The sequence below is a fragment of the Podarcis erhardii genome (assembly GCF_964252035.2).
Source record: "Podarcis erhardii genome assembly, chromosome: 2".
Classification (NCBI taxonomy): Eukaryota; Metazoa; Chordata; class Lepidosauria; order Squamata; family Lacertidae; genus Podarcis; species Podarcis erhardii.
Genome location: NC_138498.1, coordinates 122797484 through 122816562, shown reverse-complemented (window position 1 = coordinate 122816562; position 19079 = coordinate 122797484). Strand labels below are relative to the sequence as shown.

General features: G+C 47.5%; 2 protein-coding genes across 3 annotated transcripts in view; one reads left to right on the top strand and one right to left on the bottom strand.

Moving 5' to 3' along the window:
- Window positions 1-19079, top strand: part of LOC309336511 (uncharacterized protein) — a 218366-nt gene that overhangs the window by 137299 nt on the left and 61988 nt on the right. The gene's annotated exons all lie outside the window — the stretch shown is intronic.
- Window positions 1-19079, bottom strand: part of LOC309336347 (alpha-2-macroglobulin-like) — a 67834-nt gene that overhangs the window by 44532 nt on the left and 4223 nt on the right. Inside the window, exons 3-9 of the mRNA XM_081851969.1 lie at window positions 16730-16907; window positions 14645-14697; window positions 12755-12775; window positions 9815-9983; window positions 8741-8825; window positions 6002-6152; window positions 2179-2293 (exon numbers count right to left, since the gene is read on the bottom strand). Of these exons, the coding sequence (XP_081708095.1) occupies window positions 2179-2293; window positions 6002-6152; window positions 8741-8825; window positions 9815-9983; window positions 12755-12775; window positions 14645-14697; window positions 16730-16907 (772 nt within the window). The remainder of the gene's footprint in view (window positions 1-2178; window positions 2294-6001; window positions 6153-8740; window positions 8826-9814; window positions 9984-12754; window positions 12776-14644; window positions 14698-16729; window positions 16908-19079) is intronic.

The following is a 19079-nucleotide window of genomic DNA, read 5'->3' as shown; positions in this document are numbered from 1 at the left end:
GAGGAAGGTGGGTAAGCGAGGGAATGTTCTGTCCCTCCTGTCTGCCCTCACAAGCTCCATTGCCGGCTTCTGCTTTGCTTAAAATGCTGCCCTTCTTTTGTTAGGCTAGACAATTTCTCCCTTTTGGCCAGTAGCATTGTCTACCCATAGTGGCAGGAGCCTGATCCTTTCAATGGGAGAGGCCAGGGACCATAATAAGCCCCTGGACCTAGGTCCTTCCTTGGTTCACACATACCTGTGCCTAAAAGTACATGAAAGAGCACCTTTCCCAATATCGGGCCCTACTTATGAGCAGAAGAGGCCCTCCTGGTTAGGCCGAACGCTGAGGGTGTCTGTTTTTTGGTGACTCATGACAGGGTCCACTCTGTGGTGGCTCCCTGATGATGAAATGCCTTCCTAGGGAGGTGTATCAGTCTCCTTCATTAGTAACTTATAGGCAGTGCTTTTTTTCTTTAAAAAAAATGTTTAGGGGTACTCTCATTTTGGCTGCTCCCCCTCACCCCGTCGCCTCCACCACTGTGGTGGTCACGTGGGGTTGCTATGAGGAATTATGAAAAAATGAAGCAAGCCATTGTGTCAGCCATTGTTTTGACTGGGTTTGAGTCATGTGACATGATTTCTGATCAATCCAAGCCTCTGCCTCTCTGCCCCGTTTTCTCTATGCCTGCCAGTCACATACACAGACCAGGCATCCTGAGTACATAAAGATAGGAGGTAGCTTTGATGTAACTTTTGTTAAGCTTAGGGTCAGGAAACAGAGTTCACATGGAGGTGATAAAAATGCCTGTCTTTCCTGTTTACTGCCTGTTTATGACCTACGGGGTTTGCTAAATGCATTCCTCCTTGGTTCCTGTTTTATGTAGCCTAAACATGTGTGCATGCTCAAGTAGTTCTTTGTAGTTAAGAAGCTTCCTCTGATCTGTTTTTTTAAATGATTTGGTATTTTTATTTTCTTATTATTATTATAAATTTTATTAGTATTTTCCACACAACAACAACAACAAGAAAAATATCGAAAAATAACAATACACAAAACACAAAAACTGACATTCAAAAAACAACAACAAAAAACACAAATCCATATCTTACAAGTTAATAATATAAACACTAAAAAGAAAAACAAACATTAATTTCCACCGATCCCACAGCACCTCCTTTACCTCTCATTGCCTCTTTCTGTTTTCCTTTTCAGCTTCCTCTGATCTGACTTTGTTCCCACATGGGGATTTTTTGAAAAGCTCAGAGGAAAGCTGATTGCTTCTTACAAATGCTGTGTTAAAGTTCTTTTGTTAATAAAAACAGCCTGGGCCAGGGAGTGGCTATCGCATTTGCTCCCAGAGTCTTGCTGGTCAAGTCTAGTGTCTATTGAATTAATCAGGGTCCAGTCCTTCCTTTACCTTCAGAACGCAACCTACTATGGCTGCCCCAGACTCCCCTCCCTGGGCACCAGCAGGGAGAATGACAGAGATCCAGTCTGCCCTGCTACCGCAAAGACAGCTGGCATGTCGGTTGGTCCATCGGTCGGTCAGGGCAACACAAAATGTTTAGGGGCATGCGTCCTGCTGCATCCCCGCAGCTTATTAGAGACATTGCAAAACCAACCCTGTTTTTCCTAAGCATTTGATGGCTGAAAGACCTTCCCCTGAAATTGTTAGGTTTTCAGAGCGGGTGTGAAATATACTCTGAATCGAGACTGGATTTCATGCTCTTTATTCAGCTCATAGTGGTGAGGAGGAATGGAAGTTCCCCCAGAATGTCTGCTTTATATACATTGTTTACACAATGGGCCCCACGTGTTTGGCTAATTCCGGGATTCACCTGTAGGCCAATCAGGTTGCGGATTCACTTCCACCTGGAGCTGGATTGGATGGCTCCTGTGGACCAATCAGACTGCTGCATTCTGGACCCTATTGTTCTAGGACCAATCAGCCTGCTGCATTCTGAATCCTATTGTTCTAGGACCAATCAGACTGCTACATTCTGAATCCTATTGTTCTAGGGCCAATCAGGCTGCTGCCTTTTGGATCCTATTCCACTCAGTACATAACAGGGTGATTGCTTTTAGGAGTTTTGAAACATTTCCAGAAGGTTTTTCTTAGCTGAATGGTTTTAAAACTGACATGCTGGGCTCCTTTGGAGGACTGGTGGGAGATAAATTTAATAAATAAAATAAAATACCTGTGCCTTCCTCTTCCATCTTGCCTTCCACCTTGAGGTTCATCGCATATCCCTCCCGCTTCAGCTGAAAAATCTTGGTTTTCACCACCTGAGAGAAGCAGCCATGCCCATTTGCCTGCACCAGGAAGACAGAGAGTTGTAGCAGCTACCAATGAGAATTGCGTCATTACACAAAACAAGGTGTTTGAGGTCAAGACAGTCAGGTTCACACAATAGCCACTGATCTCGGCACACTCATTCATTTATATCTGTCCGTTTATACAAGGCTGGCAATATTTCAAGAGGAAAAATCCGGACATTGGTTGAGCTTTCCTTGGCGATCGCCAAAAAAGTTGACAATCACTCGCTCTCCCCCCAGTTATCCACCATCACCAAGCAGCCCATGGCAGATCGAAAGCCATCGATGAAGATGATCATCCAAATGCCATAGACCAAGTGGAGCAAACAGCACGCAGACCTAGTGGTGGGAGGAAAAAATCCTTAAATAAGAGACACGGGGGAATGATTAATGGACTCAGTGTCTGTACACTAATGCGCAAAGCATGGGAAATAAACAAGATGAGCTTGAGCTCTTGGTACAGCAAACTAAATATGACATAATAGGTCACTGACCGTATTAAAGACATTATATTATGACATAATAGGCATCACTGAAACCTGGTGCGATAAGTCCCACGATTGGAATGTAATAATGGAGGGATACAATCTATTTCAGAGAAACAGACCAGACAAGAAAGGAGGAGGAGTGGCGTTATATGTCAGGGATGTGTATACCTGTGAAGAGATCCAAGATTTAGAACCTCAAAGCCAAAGTGAGAGCATTTGGGTCAAAATTAAGGGAGAGAAGAATAACAGGGACCTCATTGTGGGAGTTTACTATAGATCCCCAAGCCAAACGGAGGACATAGATGATGCCTTCCTGGAACAGATGGCCAAGCATGCAAAAGGAAGGGAGATAGTAGTAATGGGGGACTTCAATTACCCGGATATTTGTTGGATGTCAAACTCAGCCAGGAGCATAAGGTCAAACAGATTCCTCACTGGCCTTGCAGACAACTTCATTGTCCAGAAAGAGGGAGAAGCAACAAGAGGAACAGCCATTTTAGATCTGGTCCTAACCAATGTTGATGACCTGGTTAGTGGGGTAGAAGTGGAAGGATCATTAGGCGCGAGTGATCATGCTCTTGTGAAGTTTACTATACAGCGGAAAGGAGCAGCCAAGCATACTAGGACTCAATTTCTTGACTTTAAGAAAGCCGACTTCATAAAACTTAGGGAAGTGCTGGGTGAGATCCCATGGACAGTAATACTAAAAGGAAAGGGAGTTCATGATGGCTGGGAGTTTGTTAAGAGGGAGATAGTAAAAGCACAACTTCAGGCAATACCAATGAGACGGAAACATGGAAGGTGCCTAAAGAAGCCTATCTAAAGGCTATCTAAAGAACTTTTAGATCTAAAGAACATGGAAGGCTATCTAAAGAACTTTTAACTGAGTTAAGATTTAAAAAGGATGTGTACAAAAAATGGAAAAAGGGGGAAGCCACCAAAGAGGAATTCAAACAAATAGCCAGTATGTGTAGACACAAAGTCAGAAAAGCTAAAGCACAGAATGAACTCAGGCTTGCTAGAGAGGTTAAAAGCAACAAAAAGGCTTTTATGGGTATGTTCGTAGCAAAAGGAAGAACAAAGAAACAGTGGGGTCACTCAGAGGAGAAGATGGTGAAATGCAAACAGGGGACACAGAAAGGGCTGAACTCCTCAATGCCTTCTTTGCCTCAGTCTTCTCCGATAAAGAAAACAATGCCCGACCTGAAGAATTTGGAGCAAATGATTCAGCAGAGGAAACACAGCCCAGAATAACTAAGGAGATAGTACAAGAATACTTGGCTAGTTTAGATGTATTCAAGTCTCCAGGGCCAGATGAACTGCATCCAAGAGTATTAAAGAACTGGCAGATGTGATCTCAGAACCACTGGCAGTCATCTTTGAGAATTCCTGGAGAAGAGGCGAAGTCCCGGCAGACTGGAGGAGGGCAAATGTTGTCCCTATTTTCAAAAAGGGGAAAAGAGAGGACCCAAATCATTACCGCCCAGTCAGTCTGACATCAATACCAGGGAAGATTCTGGAGCAGATCATTAAGCAAACAGTCTGTGAGCACCTAGAAAGGAATGCTATGATCACCAATAGTCAGCATGGATTTCTGAAAAATAAGTCATGTCAGACTAACCTGATCTCGTTTTTTGACAGAATTACAAGCCTGGTAGATGGAGGGAACGCAGTGGATGTAGCCTACCTTTATTTCAGCAAGGCATTTGACAAGGTGCCCCATGATATTCTTGTAAAGAAGCTGGTAAAATGCGGACTTGACTATGCTACCACTCAGTGGATTTGTAACTGGCTGACTGACTGAACCCAAAGGGTGCTCATCAATGGTTCCTCTTCATCCTGGAGAAGAGTGACTAGGGGGGTGCCACAGGGTTCTGTCTTGGGCCCGGTCTTATTCAACATCTTTATCAACGACTTGGATGATGGACTCAAGGGCATCCTGATCAAATTTGCAGATGACACCAAACTGGGAGGGGTGGCTAACACCCCAGAGGACAGGATCACACTTCAAAACGACCTTGACAGATTAGAGAACTGGGCCAAAACAAACAAGATGAATTTTAACAGGGAGAAATGTAAAGTATTGCATTTGGGCAAAAAAAATGAGAGGCACAAATACAAGATGGGTGACACCAGGCTTGAGATCTAGGAATCTTGGTTGACCACAAACTTGACATGAGCCAACAGTGTGACGCGGCAGCTAAAAAGCCAATGCAATTCTGGGCTGCATCAATAGGAGTATAGCATCTAGATCAAGGGAAGTAATAGTGCCACTGTATTCTGCTCTGGTCACACCTCACCTGGAGTACTGTGTCCAGTTCTGGGCACCACAGTTCAAGAAGGACACTGACAAACTGGAACGTGTCCAGAGGAGGGCAACCCAAATGGTCAAAGGCCTGGAAACGATGCCTTATGAGGAACGGCTAAGGGAGCTGGCCATGTTTAGCCTGGAGAAGAGGAGGTTAAGGGATGATATGATAGCCATGTTCAAATATATAAAAGGATGTCACATAGAGGAGGGAGAAAGGTTGTTTTCTGCTGCTCCAGAGAAGCGGACACGGAGCAATGGATCCAAACTACAAGAAAGAAGATTCCACCTAAACATTAGGAAGAACTTCCTGACAGTAAGAGCTGTTCGACAGTGGAATTTGCTGCCAAGGAGTGTGGTGGAGTCTCCTTCTTTGGAGGTCTTTAAGCAGAGGCTTGACAACCATATGTCAGGAGTGCTCTGATGGTGTTTCCTGCTTGGCAGGGGGTTGGACTCGATGGCCCTTGTGGTCTCTTCCAACTCTATGATTCTATGAGTACACGAAAAAAAATTAAAAAATTTAACCCCCCCCCCAAACTAGGACATTTGCTTTTATTTTATTTTAAATCCCCCCAGATGGGCATGTAGCCCCCTCTGATACTTTCTGGACAAAGGGATCAAATGTTCCTCAGGTTTTTGAAGAGACTTCAGTGAGGAACAACAGGCACCAACAAAATGAACAAATATATATTCCTGCAGCCATATCCACCATTTCAATCATTTTGGCTTGTCTGATGGGATGACGCTTCCCTCGTTTCCTGCTGAATGCCATTCTGGGGTTTCTCCCAGAGCTTTGGGACTCCCCTTGAGTAAATCAGGATGAATGTCCAATTATAACAGGTCACCCGGGAGGGCCGGCTCCCCAGCAGTGTTTTACATTTCATTTTCAGCTTCCGCTTTGGGTCTCACCTCTCCACTGAACTCTTCACATATTCCTTCCGACGCTTCTCTGTAACAGCCCCCTCTGGAACTGGAATAAACATGCCAGCCTCTGTGTTCATTATATTTCCGGCAAACACGGACCTTCACCTGCCCAGCCACAGGCTTCCCGTACGTGTACCTGTAGTCAGGAAACAGCCACAGCATCGCTTGAAAGATGACATCATTATACAGTGGTACCTTGGAAGTTAAACGGAATCTGTTCTGGAAGTGAAACGGAATCTGTTCTGGAAGACCGTTTGACTTCCAAAACTGATCTTGTTTTTTGACAGAATTACAACCCTGGTAGATGAAGGGAACGCAGTGGATGTAGCCTACCTTGATTTCAGCAAGGCATTCGACAAGGTGCCCCATGATATTCTTGTAAAGAAGCTAGTAAAATGCGGACTTGACTATGCTACCACTCAGTGGATTTGTAACTGGCTGACTGACCGAACCCAAAGGGTGCTCATCAATGGTTCCTCTTCATCCTGGAGAAGAGTGACTAGTGGGGTGCCACAGGGTTCTGTCTTGGGCCCGGTCTTATTCAACATCTTTATCAATGACTTGGATGATGGACTCAAGGGCATCCTGATCAAATTTGCAGATGACACCAAACTGGGAGGGGTGGCTAACACCCCAGAGGACAGGATCACACTTCAAAACGACCTTGACAGATTAGAGAACTGGGCCAAAACAAACAAGATGAATTTTAACAGGGAGAAATGTAAAGTATTGCACTTGGGCAAAAAAAATGAGAGGCACAAATACAAGATGGGTGACACCTGGCTTGAGAGCAGTACATGTGAAAAGGATCTAGGAGTCTTGGTTGACCACAAACTTGACATGAGCCAACAGTGTGATGCGGCAGCTAAAAAAGCCAATGCAATTCTGGGCTGCATCAATAGGAGTACAGCATCTAGATCAAGGGAAGTAATAGTGCCACTGTATTCTGCTCTGGTCACACCTCACCTGGAGTACTGTGTCCAGTTCTGGGCACCACAGTTCAAGAAGGACACTGACAAACTGGAACGTGTCCAGAGGAGGGCAACCCAAATGGTCAAAGGCCTGGAAACGATGCCTTATGAGGAACGGCTAAGGGAGCTGGGCATGTTTAGCCTGGAGAAGAGGAGGTGAAGGGGTGATATGATAGCCTTCTTCAAATATATAAAAGGATGTCACATAGAGGAGGGAGAAAGGTTGTTTTCTGCTGCTCCAGAGAAGCGGACACGGAGCAATGGTTCCAAACTACAAGAAAGAAGATTCCACCTAAACATTAGGAAGAACTTCCTGAGAGTAAGAGCTGTTCGACAGTGGAATTTGCTGCCAAGGAGTGTGGTGGAGTCTCCTTCTTTGGAGGTCTTTAAGCAGAGGCTTGACAACCATATGTCAGGAGTGCTCTGATGGTGTTTCTTGCTTGGCAGGGAGTTGGACTCGATGGCCCTGTGGTCTCTTCCAACTCTATGATTCTATGAGTTCTAAGTAGCAAAAACAGTACAAAAATGTCTGGAAACCAAGGTTCTCTTATGGTGGCAATGGTGCCCACCTGAGAGGTTCCGGAATGGAGTTCAAGTGAGTTCTGGGTGAAATAAGCCCTGAATAAGTGGCCCAACATTGTGAGGAATTCAGTGCAGCTATGACAATCATTCCATCAGAGCTAGGGTGGTGCGGCCAAGGCTGGATTGGAGGCCTAGCTGTCAAGCATCCCTTATTTGGAGGGACAGTCCCTTATCCCAGCGCCATGTCCCACTGCTGTCCCTTGTTGATGGATGCCCCTTAAATTTCCCGGGTTTCAAAGGAAGCAGCTCCTCTCCCTCCCTCCTTGCCGGCCAGGGAGGAGGGAGGCTCCAAGTGTGTTGCTTGGCTGCCCGGTCCGCCCCCCTCTGGCCTCCTCTCAGCAGCCTCTGCCCCTGGGAGCCCCTCCCTGCCGGGACTGGTGGGAGCCTCAGGCCCTTCCACCGCCATCCTCCTCGTGGCCGCCGAACTGAGCGTCTCTGCCTGGGGCCTCCCCTCTGCCCGTCACCGCCACTCCCACTAGGCCATACTGCGGCTGTGCCGCTGAAGGACCCGAATGAGATGGGCAGCCTGGCATGGTCTATGAATTGCTGAGGAGCCTTGAGAGGAGAGCGAGGGCAACCACAGAGAAAGCAGTTCAGAGAGAGGAGGAAGAGGAGGAGGCGGAGGCGCGGGCAGGTGTTCCAAGGGCTACAAAGGAAGGACCGCAAGTGCTTCTCCCATAGATTTGAATTGGTAGACTAGCATAGATGGTCTGATCTGCGGGTTTACTTTGGGCGCTATTCCCCCCCCCCTTCCTCCCGCCCCGCCTGATGGAACTGAGAGCTGCAGATGGAGCAGGAGAGAAAAGATACAGAACTGCCACAGCATCTTCGTAGCTTGGACTTCGTTTTACGCGAAAAGTGGTTGCTGCTGGTAGTTATTTAATTGCAGTGTTTCATCGGCTGGTGTCTTGAGCAGCAACCTCTGGAAACGAAGGGCTGAAAACCGGCACTGCTCTCCAAAATTATCTGGTCCCTTTTAACTGGTTGACTAAAATCCCTTATTTTGGCTGCTGGTCCCTTATTTTCAAGGCTGCTGGTCCCTTATTTTCAAATCTGTAAGTTGACAGCTATGATTGGAGGAGAGGTTAGCTGGTGCTAGCAACATCACCCAAGTTCTCGATTCATGTGGTCCCACATCTCTGGGAGAGAAGCCCAGGTTGCTCTCACTTACAGGCCACACACGGTCACTTCGAGTTCATCAGCCACAAATGTTATCTCCTTGGGTGCCTTCACCAAAACTTCGAACCTGGGTAGCACTGTAAGAAGGAAAGGAACATGGGGATGAAAGACAACATAATCAGCCTGAGCACAGAAAGGAGGCAAATGCGTGCAGCATTAACACCACACAACAGATTTTTTTTCCCCATTAGGTTTCCAGGGAAGCCCCCAAATCAGAGGTGCCATCTTCTCAAGATTGGGGGGCCCAACGCGACATTCTGACATCAAGCGGGCAATGTCACAAGGAGCCAGGGGCAGAGCCAAACACCCTCTGAACACCGAGGGAGTTCGCCCCCCTCAAAAAATCCCACACATCTGGGGGGGGGGGCGACGAAAGTGCCTCATTCCTTAGGAGCTGGCACATGTGCCCCGAACTAAGTTTTGGATCCAGCACAGAGCAAGACCTGTTCCTGTCTCCAGCCTCCAGGATCCGCCCTACTCACACAGGCAACTCTCCCATACCCAGCCACCATGCGAACCAGGAAGTGACCTTTCCAGACAACAGAACAACTCTTCTTATTTCTGTGTCTGCGATCTCCCGGCTGTTAGGCAGATGAACGTGCATGCATACTCCTTCCATTTCCCTCTGTGCAGCCCCGGGCACTGGCAACTCACGCTACGCCACTGTTTGCGGGGCATGGGGGGGGGCAGGGCGGAAGAAAGCCCTGGTGCACTTGCTTCCAGTAGCAGGACCAGTTCGCTGAACCTGGCCATAGGGCCAGATATTTTGGGAAGCTGTTCACTATGCATTTGCACGCCTCTCGAGTTACCTAAGAACCCAATTTTGCACGATCCTTTTGCAGGCTTCTGTCTATGTTTCAATCCAGCTGGGCCCAACTTTAAATAAAGATGGCGGGCCAAATCTTTCCAAAGATTTCGTCCGCTGCTTTCGAAACTGCACTGATCTGTCAGTTTCTATCAGAATTCCTGAGCGGTGCTGCCAGTGTGCAAGAAAACACCCCCTTCCACATGCTGTCCTTGACACCACGTTCCCCAGACCAAGCGATTCCTCTCCTTCCTTCCTCACCGTATTCCTTCACTTCAAAGAGACGTTCCGCCTTGTTCCCGGAGGCTTTTTGCACCACCACTTTGTAGGTGCCTTGCGGGGGCTCAGAAGAAAGGGGGAAAGAGAGCTGGACCAGGCCCATTGACTGCTCCACGTTGGTCCACTGCAGCAAGCGGTTCCTCTTGGGGTCCTGGGAGCCACAAGAGAAGAGGGGGGGTCACGGAAGAAGCCGTTTGTCAGGGAATGGTCTGAAGCAGAGTATGGGGGAGTGCATTCGCAGGCAGATCAGCTTTCCTCAGAAGAGGAGCTGGAGTGGGAAGATTCACACACCCCTTGTTTCCAGCGGGCTCAGAAGCAGGGAGAAATACAGAGCAGCTTCGGCAGGAGTTACCTAGCTACAAGATAATGACCAGAGAAACAGAAGGGAGGGGACAGATAGCAGAGACGTCATTAGGGAGTGTGGAGGACCCTCCTGTTAGGATTTTTATCTATCCAAGCTGCTCCAGCGAGTGGTACTATGACTGTATACATCATGTGAGTGTCTGAGAGAGCGTGAGAAAGAAAGTCTGTGTTATCTCTTCCTTCTGAGTACTGTTGGAAGTTTAGTTTCACTTCTGTGTGTGTTGCAGTTTTGTACTGGTGTTCAGAGAGCACAGACATACTGATGGAGTCACTGTATATAGACTGTAAATAAAGTAGTTTAGAATTACAACTGAGTCTTTCTTCTGCTATGATATGCCAGAAGACTGGCATGCTCTTTTCAGGAGAGGAGGGTCACCTATCACTGGTCTCTCTGTACTGAAGGAGATTTATAGCCAGAGAGGACCACTGGAGAGACGACCCGAAGACTTGGGAAGTTGGCAGACATGCCCAGGTGTTTTTCCAACACCTCCCTCCCCACAAACTAGGAGATCCAAACCTATTAGAGAGCAAAGGATGCAGAGAGGAGGATGAGGAACTTCCTGTTGGCGCCTATTTCGGGAGACAGAAGGGAGAAGATTTAGAGTAGCCAACTGCTCTCCTTGGGGAGGGATGTGGGTTTTTGCTAACAACCTGATGCCTGAAATAAAAAGGAGTATAAAGCGCTCATTAATTATTATCTGTGAAGTTACCGAAGGGTGAGGCGGACTCTCCATGCATGACACTGCTCAGGTTGAAAGCAGGGACGGGGTCTAAGCTGCAGCTGCCCCAAAATGGGACAGTGCTGAGCCATATCAGTGTTGATATTTTCACCCCTCCCACTGACAGAATCTCCTGATCTGATGTTTTGAGAAAGGAGGGGGCGGAAACTGCTCTTCTCCTCTTCCGCTCCTGACTGACTGCCGGACTCTGTGTGTGGAGAGAGTCTTATCTACGTAGTGACCAGATGGCTGAGTGGGAGATGTAACACTCATGCAAGTCATTAGTTCGTTAGTTTGTAGTAGCTATTAGAAATAAAGGGACGCAGGTGGTGCTGTGGGTTAAACCACAGAGCCTAGGACTTGCCAATCGGAAGGTCGGCGGTTCAAATCCCTGCAACAGGGTGAGCTCCCGTTGCTCGGTCCCAGCTCCTGCCAACCTAGCAATTCGAAAGCACGTCAAAGTGCAAGTAGATAAATAGGTACCCCTCCGGTGGGAAGGTAAACAGTGTTTCCGTGCGCTGCTCTGGTTCGCCAGAAGCGGCTTAGTCATGCTGGCCACATGACCCGGAACCTGTACGCCAGCTCCCTGCAACCCCAGGGTCGGCCACGACTGGACCTAATGGTCAGGGGTCCCTTTATTAGAAATAAAAGGAGTTATGCTTCACAGCTAGCTTCCGCATTATTTATACTCTGCATGAGTCTGGTGCTCACAATGCACCGCTGGGACCTGTTTTCCAGGACTGGAAGGTCTCTGAAAGTGCTCCAGTCCAGTCGGGCCGGAACCAGTTATTGAGCCAAGTCGCTGACATCTGTTGAAAGGCGTTCTGACAATCAGTGGTCAAGAAAACCTGTGGCTCCTGCAAAGGCTTCCTGGGCTATTGGTATCTGGATGGATGTTTAAACACTCTTAAGGGGGTGGGGGCATTGCTAACCAAGGATGGCAACAGACTGAGGTCTATTTGAGGAGCCATGAAAACTAATTAATTCCCCAGGAGAGGGGGAAATGGGCAGGAAAAGATGCTCTTCTAATGTCTTCTAAGCAGTTTGCAAGTACAAAATCAATTTTAAAAGTATACAATCAATTCCAAAAGCCACACATAATTTAAAATACACGCTAGAGCAGTTCCATCAACAGCACTAACGATATCCATCAGGGTTACACCCCAGAGATTATAGTTCCATGTTTTAGTCTCATAAATCTGTTATGGGGTGTTAACGCACCTGCAGGAAACAGTAGCAGGAGACCCTTTCAGGTGGTTCGCAATCTAACGGAACCACCTTCACCATCAGAGCCTGGTAAGGAACCCAAGATCTCCTGCAATGATTTTGCAAAGTTGCTCAGATTCGGAAAGAGGTAGACTCCACCGTGGGAACAGGGCCGGGGCAGGAGAATGCTAGAGTCCTGTCTAGCCAATTTGCATGGGTTCAATTCCAATCTGTGACCTCCGAGGATGTCGACAGTCTGCTTGGATGAGTGAAATATTTTTTTTAAAAAAATGAGGAGGAGGAGGAGAAGGCACAGGAGAAGGTCGTAGCCATTTCCCTCATGGGCCAAATAGTCTTTTCAGCCACACTTAATGGTCCCCCCAAAACTGCAGCCTCGTTTTTTCTTTTGAAGAACCCCACAAACGGGTTGCAGGAAGGGATGAACTTAGGCGCGTAACACTTGTTAGAGATGGCAAAATTAAAACCCTCGGGAGATGTGAGCGGCTTATGAGGAAGCTATGGAATGAAGCAGCCTCTGGATATTAGGAAAGGTGGTCTGAGTGGGGCAATGTAACAGCCGCTCTGGTGTGATGATGAGAGGTGGTGGAGCAGAGGCGGGGAATTAGACACTTACCTGGATGTAAACCAAAGGAAACTGTGGAGTAAAAAAAAGAGGGGGGCTTCAGAGACAGCAATGAATGGTGTTACCCCTCCCAGCACCACACAAACCTGCTCCCACCTTGATTTGTTTGTTTCTAATATCTCTAAGATGGGATGCGGGTGGCGCTGTGGGTAAAACCTCAGTGCCTAGGACTTGCCGATCATATGGTAATCGAATCGCGGTTCGAATCCCCACGGCAGGGTGAGCTCCCGTCTTTCGGTCCCAGCTCCTGCCCACCTAGCAGTTCGAAAGCACCCCTAAGTGCAAGTAGATAAATAGGTACCGCTTTATAGCGGGAAGGTAAACGGCGTCTCCGTGTGCTGCGCTGGTGATGGCTCGCCAGAGCAGCTTCGTCACGCTGACCACGTGACCCGGAAGTGTCTTCGGACAGCGCTGGCTCCTGGCCTCTTAAGTGAGATGAGCGCACAACCCTAGAGTCGGACACGACTGGCCCGTACGGGCAGGGGTACCTTTACCTTTAATATCTCTAAGCTCCTTCACCATAATGGTCCCAGTTAATAATGCAGGATACCCAGCTGAAGTCAAGTTTATGCATGAAGGGGTTAATGTCATAGAGTAAACTGTCCTGCCAGGCCTAGGTAAGTCACTCCGCTTCACTTTGGGAGGAAGTCTTTCTGTTCTATTGTTTCCTTCAGTCTACTATGTGAATCCTGGCCTGTAAAAAGGTCTGAGCTGGTTGCTCCAAGCGCACACTGAACGACTTTTTTTAAAAAAAACAAAGCCATCCTTGTGTTCCTATACAAATAATTTAGGAATTTTCATCACTTTGGAACTAGCCTGTAATAATAACAATAATTTTATTATTTGTACCCCGCCCATCTGACTGGATTGCCCCAGCCACTCTGGGCGGCTTCCAACATATATAAAAACACAATAAAACATTGCACGTTAAAAGGTAAGTCCTACTGTCTATGTTTTCTGAAAGCTGTATGGAAAAACACATGAACCAGACCTTTGAAGAGTTTGTAAGTAAACCATTTCTAAATGACCAAAAGCGTTGTCTTTTTCTACACTAGGGGAAGTGGAAAACTTTGGAAGGAACTTAGAAGGGCATATTTAAAGCTCTAGCATCTTATACTGTATTTCCATGCCTTGAATTGTGTTGTGATTTTAAATCTCTGCAGGGGTTCCCTCATCAAAGAGTACTTGCTCCTAACCTGGATCTTTGCATAAAGGAATTCTCCTGCTTGTACTCATTTTTCCTTGCCAATCAACAAATAAAACAACTCATCAATAAAAATAGCATAGTGCTTAAAAGAAACAAAGGCCACAGGTCAGAGCATATACATTCCCATCAGGTGGGCAAGTCCAGTAGAGAAGGTCTTGCTCTCCCCAACTGGGGAAGAGTAAAATGCCCCCCTGGGGTATGTCAAGCAATCTCTACCCTCCAGCCCTGATGCTGCCAGGCCTGGTTCTGGCAAGAACCCTACAGAAGGGGTTTGTGTGAGATGGGTGGGGAGGAAAGATGGAAATAAGCCCAAGCATCCTTGCATTACGAAAGTCCCTCCTCTGCAAACATGCAATGTTCCATAACAGCAGCCACCCCATCCCAACCTTTGGATTCAGTTCTGGGAGATGTGATAGACTTCTCCAAACCTTGAAGTTCCTCATAAGCTGCTAGTCGCTGTATCGAGCTTTATGAAGATCAGCACTTGCAGCTTGAACATCAGAAACAGAGAGGTGGATACGGGGGGGTGCCATGTTTGTTTGTTTGTCTGTTTGTTTGTCTGTTTAACTAACTGAAGGGCAAAGTGTCCCATCCCTCTTTGTAGGCCCCAAAAGTGTGCATGGATCGAAAGAGGTTCCAGAGACCAGCATGGCGCACGTGATGACGAAACTCACCGTCTCGTTCAAGGGTCGGAAATCTTCGTCCACAGACATGATGCGGAACCGAACTGTGAAAGGAAGAGGGAGGGGAAGGATTTCCATGTGACTCTGCTACTCTGTGTGTCACGGCTCAGGAGCAGAGCACATGGAGATGGTACTCGGTTCAAACCCCCTGAAAATCTCTGGTCAAAAGAGGAATGTTTGGCAGCTGATGCCCTGGCAAGTGTGGAATGTATCATCGCTGAAGCAGTCAAACACAACATATCCTGTTGCCTAGAGTGGACACACAGGGGAATGTTGCTCCAGACAGGGAGGACTTCCTGTCATACCTGCTCTGGAGCCTCCTCCCCCTGTGTGTGAACAAGTATAGAATCATAGAATAGAATAGAATAGAATAGAATAGAATAGAATAGAATAGAATAGAATAGAATAGAATAGAATCATGGAATCATAGAGTTGGAAGAGACCACAAGGGCCATCGAGTCCAACCCCCTACCAAGCAGGAAACACCATCAGAGCACTCCTGACATATGGTTGTCAAGCCTTTGCTTAAAGACCCCCAAAGAAGGAGACTCCACCACACTCCTTGGCAGCAAATTCCACTGTCGAACAGCTCTTACTGTCAGGAAGTTCTTCCTAATGTTTAGGTGGAATCTTCTCTCTTGTAGTTTGGATCCATTGCTCCGTGTCCGCTTCTATGGAGCAGCAGAAAACAACCTTTCTCCCTCCTCTATGTGACATCCTTTTATATATTTGAACATGGCTATCATATCACCCCTTAACCTCCTCTTCTCCAGGCTAAACATGCCCAGCTCCCTTAGCCGTTCCTCATAAGGCATCGTTTCCAGGCCTTTGACCATTTGGGTTGCCCTCCTCTGGACACGTTCCAGTTTGTCAGTGTCTTTCTTGAACTGGGGTGCCCAGAACTGGACACAGTACTCCAGGTGAGGTCTGACCAGAGCAGAATACAGTGGCACTATTACTTCCCTTGATCTAGATGCTATGCTCCTATTGATAGCATGGGTAGATGGGTGTGACCCTAGCAGACCCTATAAAAGTGCCAGCCACGCAGCCATCTTTGGCTTTTTGGCTCTTTTGCCATCTTCCTCTCTGTTGGCTCTTTTGCCATCTTTCTCTCTGCTGGCTCTTGGCCAGCAGCACACGGCTCATCCTTACAAAGGATGGAAGCCACGAGGTAGAAAGTCTGAGGCCTAGCTCAGAGGCTTCTTTTCTCTACAAATGTAACTGTAACCACAAGATAAAGCCTGCCTTCAGATTACTGCTGTGAACTGAATGTAAGTACAGTCATTCCTCAGCGCTCAAGCATGCGCAGAAACACTAAATTGCACTTTGCGCATGTGCTGCGGGTTGCGAACGTGCCTCCCACACCAATCACGTTTGCAACCCGAGTGTCCACTGTAAACCTTACTCTTACTTTTAAAGAAGACTGCCGTGTTACAGTGGTGCCCCGCAAGACGAACGCCTCACAAGACGGAAAACCCGCTAGACGAAAGGGTTTTCCGTTTTGGAGGCGCTTCGCAAAACGAATTTCCCTATGGGCTTGCTTCGCAAGACGAAAATGTCTTGCGAGTTCCTGTGGGTTTTTTCCCCTTTCCCCCCCCTTTTCCTAAGCCGCTAAGCCGCTTATCAGCTGATCCGCTGATAAGCCGCTTAACAGCTGATCGCTAAAAGCCGCTAAACCGCTAATAGCGCTAATCCGCTAAGCTGTCAATGGGCTTGCTTCGCAAGAAGAAAAAACCGCTAGACGAAGAGCCTCACGGAGCGGATTAATTTCGTCTTGCGAGGCACCACTGTATTATTATTTTAAGAGGGGAAACTTACCAGGAGCCATTCAGACCGGATTGCTTAACTAATGAATCCATCAACTTGCTTCCAACAATCTGCAAGGGAATGTGCTTTGCTGCTTGGTCACTAGCGTGAGTCAGGATGGGTACTATTTAATCAATATATCCTCTCCTACTTTCTTCAACATTCCCACAGCAAGAAGGGTCCGCTAAATAAAAAGTATTTGGAAAAGGGAAGCGTGATCTGTAGGGGATTCTCCCACTGTCACTGTTGCCACTGCAGCCTCTCACTTACCTTCCTGTCCTGGCTTGTAGATGGGCTTGTCTGTCTGGACGAAGACCAGGCTCTCCGGGTTCCTGACCAGCACCTGTTTCCAGTCGTGGCCTATCATCAGCATCGTCTCCTCCTCCACCGCCACCTCCACGGTGAGGGTGGCCTCAGAAGCACCGGAAGAGTTACTCAGTCTGGGGACCTTGAAGAAGAGGGAGAAGGGGGAAGGCAGCAGCATTAGAGAAGAAAAGTCACTCGATCCAGGGACAGTCCACATACATATTGGCCTATTCCGACCTCTTTTTACTGAATGGTGACACAGACCATTCAGAATGTACGAAGATTCTTCACAACTGTGAGCAGGGCAGTGGGGTAGAGCAGGGGTCAGCAAACTTTTTCAGCAGGGGGCCGGTCCACTGTCCCTCAGACCTTGTGGGGGGCCGGACTATATTTTGAAAAATAATAATGAACAAGTTCCTATGCCCCACAAATAACCCAGAGATGCATTTTAAACAAAAGCACACATTCTACTCATGTAAAAACATGCTGATTCCCAGACCGTCCGTGGGCCGGATTTAGAAGGCGAATGGGCCAGATCCGGCCCCCGGGCCTTAGTTTGCCTACCCATGGGTAACAGTAACATTGTTCACGCTCTTGCTCAGGCTGCACAGAAAAAGCATATTGCTTCCTGAAATTCATTCTGATTGTACAGATAAAATATAACGGATAGAATTCTACAGGATGTGTTGCTCGTGTGTGAAGTCAGCCACGATCCAAGGATCCCCGTGTTGGTGCGTGAGCTCATGGGTTTTCTTTTCTTTCTGCAGCAGAGTTCCTTTTACAGAAAAAAATTTCCTGCATCTTTTACTTAGTGGAATTCCCATTACAGGAATACTGTCATACCTCAGGTTAAAGACGCTTCGGGTTACGCGATTTCAGGTTGTGCACTGCACCGAACCCAGAAGTACCGGAACTGGTTACTTCTAGGTTTTGGGGCTTGCGCCTGCACAGAAGCACTAAATCGTGCTTTGCACATGCGCAGAAGCGCCAAATCGCGGGTTGCGAACGCTGCGGGTTGCACACATGCTTCCCGCACGGATCACGTTCGCAACCCGAGCGTCCACCATACACACCATTTGGTTCTGTTTCTCAGAGCCTTTATTATTTACAAAACTTTACACCGGTCAAAAACAAATAAAACAACATGATCCTTTTCTCTTTTACCCATCCGGCCAGAGACCTAACGCTGACTCATTCACATACCCATTTACACTGACCCAGACTTAGTTGATCACATGCCCTAATAAGGACACCTGTTGCTGGGGAAATTTTCTGTTGCCTAGCAACTTGTTCAAGACCATTTTCAAGTTTCTTCTGGAACATTCCAACACCCCAGGCATGCACCTCCAGGTGGTGGAGATGTCAGGCGCCATTGTGGCCCCCAGGCATCTTCATTTGGTCGTGAGGGGCCAACAGCCTGGCTAACTTCCAACACCGGCCCAACTCCAATGGGAGTTGCAGTCCAAAGCCTGGTGGAAATCTGCTAAATTCCTATGCCCCACAAATAACCCAGAGATGCGTTTTAAATAAAAGGACACATTCTACTCATGTAAAAACCCTTAGATTCCTGGACCGTCTGCGGGCCGGATTTAGAAGGCGATTGGGCCAGATCCGGTCCCCGGGCCTTAGTTTGCCTACCCATGGCATAGATCAAGGGGTTGGTGCATCCAGCTGTCAACCAGAAGGTTGGTTGTTCGAGCCCACCTTGGGGCGGCTGTGGGCGGGAGAAGAGGACTGCAGCATTGATTTACAGCAGGGGGTTGAGGGAGGTCACAGTTCAGAGATAGATGAACGAAAGAGTTGGGAAGTATTAGAAGAAGGGGGAGAGGAGGCAGAGGCAGAGGCAGAGCTGACACGTTGTCACTGGAGAGTATTTCTGACCCTCTCCCCCTTCTTCCAGAACGCAGCATTCATTAAGAGCGCAGGAACAACAGAATGAGAGACATTTGGCCACATGCGGCCACCATAAAGGGAGATGCTGTTGCTCAGAAGGAGGAGCCCAGTTGGAGCAACGCCATTGTCAGGGCTTGTTGCATTCTTTTGTCTCTCGCTATTATGAATGAATAAACTCATTTAAAAAGTCTATGCATTTGTTTTCTTTGGCAAGTCTTGTCCTACAATGCCTCTGGGTTGTTCTTTTTTTACAAATGTCAAATTTATTCATGTATGCCACAACAGCGGCAAGAGTCTTGATAGCACAAAGATGGAAGAATGAGGAAACCCCGACAAAGGAACAGTGGCAAGAGAAATTGATGAACTATGCAGAACTGGCGAAGTTGACATCCAAATTGCGAGACAAGGACAACTGTGACTT